At 33.5% G+C, this 1825-nt stretch overlaps 1 protein-coding gene across 1 annotated transcript; it reads left to right on the plus strand.

Annotated features, from left to right (window-relative positions):
• The first annotated feature begins 627 nt into the window (after nucleotides 1-627).
• LOC131612970 (uncharacterized) lies at nucleotides 628-1494 on the plus strand. Its single transcript, XM_058884704.1, has one exon. The coding sequence runs from the start codon at nucleotides 739-741 to the stop codon at nucleotides 1372-1374; it is 636 nt and encodes a 211-aa protein (XP_058740687.1). The 5' UTR covers nucleotides 628-738; the 3' UTR covers nucleotides 1375-1494.
• The last annotated feature ends 331 nt before the right edge of the window (nucleotides 1495-1825 follow it).

Below are 1825 nucleotides of genomic sequence, written 5' to 3' on the forward strand. Positions count from 1 at the left end.
TTACAGTGAATTAAAAGCCATTGCAATATAAGCTAAATAAAAAAAAAATTATAATTGATTTATCATGTATATGGCTTTTGACTTTTGTGACTTTACATTGAATCAAACAATGTTCTATGATATCGATTTATCATGTATATGTTCCTACGAATTACATCATCTAAATCACTTAACATAATTGAAAATATAAATTAAAATAACTATAATTTAAATTATAATTTTAGCAAAAAATATTAATTTAAAATAATTGTTATTCACAATTTTTAATGAATAAATAATTCGTATTTTTTTAATTACATGTTTGATTGATTGTCCTAAAAAAGCATATACCTATGTTCTTGTTAGTTCTACCCATGTCCTTCGCCTCAAATATCTCCCCACACATTCTATTTCCTCTTTACACCTTACATTACCATTTCAATTTCACACTCTATTTACCAATGAATTTTGTGCCTCAAAACTTAAACTCATTTCATATATATGGAATTATTCACCAAATAAAACAACAAATTCTCTAAATATAAGATTCAACAACCAACCAAACACACACCATAAATCAATATACCTAGGTGGTTCTCTATATTGTTTATGTATAATTATAGTCAATAACTTTTCTCATATATAAACTTGTTTTCTTCCTTTATTTTCTGTAAGGAATCCCCACATTTCCCCTGCCAAAGCAGGGGGTGATTTCTGAATCTAATCTTTTATTCATTATTTCTTCCCTCATTTTAATTTATGGATACAACTCTTGAAATTCCCAACATCATCACCCAAGATGATGTTAAACTCGAACTCGAACCCAAACCAGCACCTATTCTCACAAAAAAGAAGCATAGTCCAATGCGTGCTTTTAGAGTTGCACTTCACATGATGCGAGGAAATTCTAAAAAACCAAACATCATTTCCACAGATGATGAAACTAAGAACATTTGGAAGAAACTTGTTGGATCAATGAGACCGTTACATCTCCAAAGCAACCAATCCCCGCGATTGTCGTCTCCTCAATCCAATGGCCGGAAATTCGATCAAATGACGACCACCCTGCCGCCGCCTTCTCCCTCTGAATCGAGCGGCGGTGGCAGCGTGTTTGTCGATTTTTCAACCGAGGAGGAGCCTTTCTCGCCTTTTTCACCGTCTCCATCGAGCAGCCGTTATGCTTCGGCTGTAGGATTGAACGAACTCGTGTCGAGTGACGAGGAGAATGATAGGCCAGACATGATTAAAGAGGAGTGCGATGAAAATGGGGACGAGAAGATTGATTCTAAAGCTGAAGATTTTATTGCTCAATTTTATCATCAAATGAGATTGCAACGTTTCAATAATGTGGATCGTGATTATCAAGAGCGAAGTGAAAGGTCATTAGGATGGTGATGTTCTTGTTGTGCTATTGTGTTTGTATTGAATCATAATCATAAATAATCATAATATCAAATAAATAAATAAATAAATAAATAAATAACAAGAACATTACATTGATATTAACTTCTATAACCTCGTGCATGTTTGGTTAATTGTTTCCATAATTATAAACATTCATTAGAGTGCAACAAAACCATATATCAATCTCAAATATGTTATCACATGTAGATAATAACATTTCATTTCTACCTAAGCACGATACCGACACTGATACAACTTTTTTCAGAGGTGTTTGTGCTACAGATATTTCTACAGCAAAATTTTCATGCGTTGTGATATCCGTGGCTAACTTATTTGTAGCCGTGGCTAATTTGAGAGCATTTTTTCTTGATCCATCTTAGTCCTTTCCGGAGTGTGGCTTTAACCTTACCTTCTACGTTGTGAACCTTGTATTTGGCTATCC

This window comes from Vicia villosa, linkage group LG6 (genome assembly GCF_029867415.1).
Source record: "Vicia villosa cultivar HV-30 ecotype Madison, WI linkage group LG6, Vvil1.0, whole genome shotgun sequence".
Taxonomy (NCBI): Eukaryota; Viridiplantae; Streptophyta; class Magnoliopsida; order Fabales; family Fabaceae; genus Vicia; species Vicia villosa.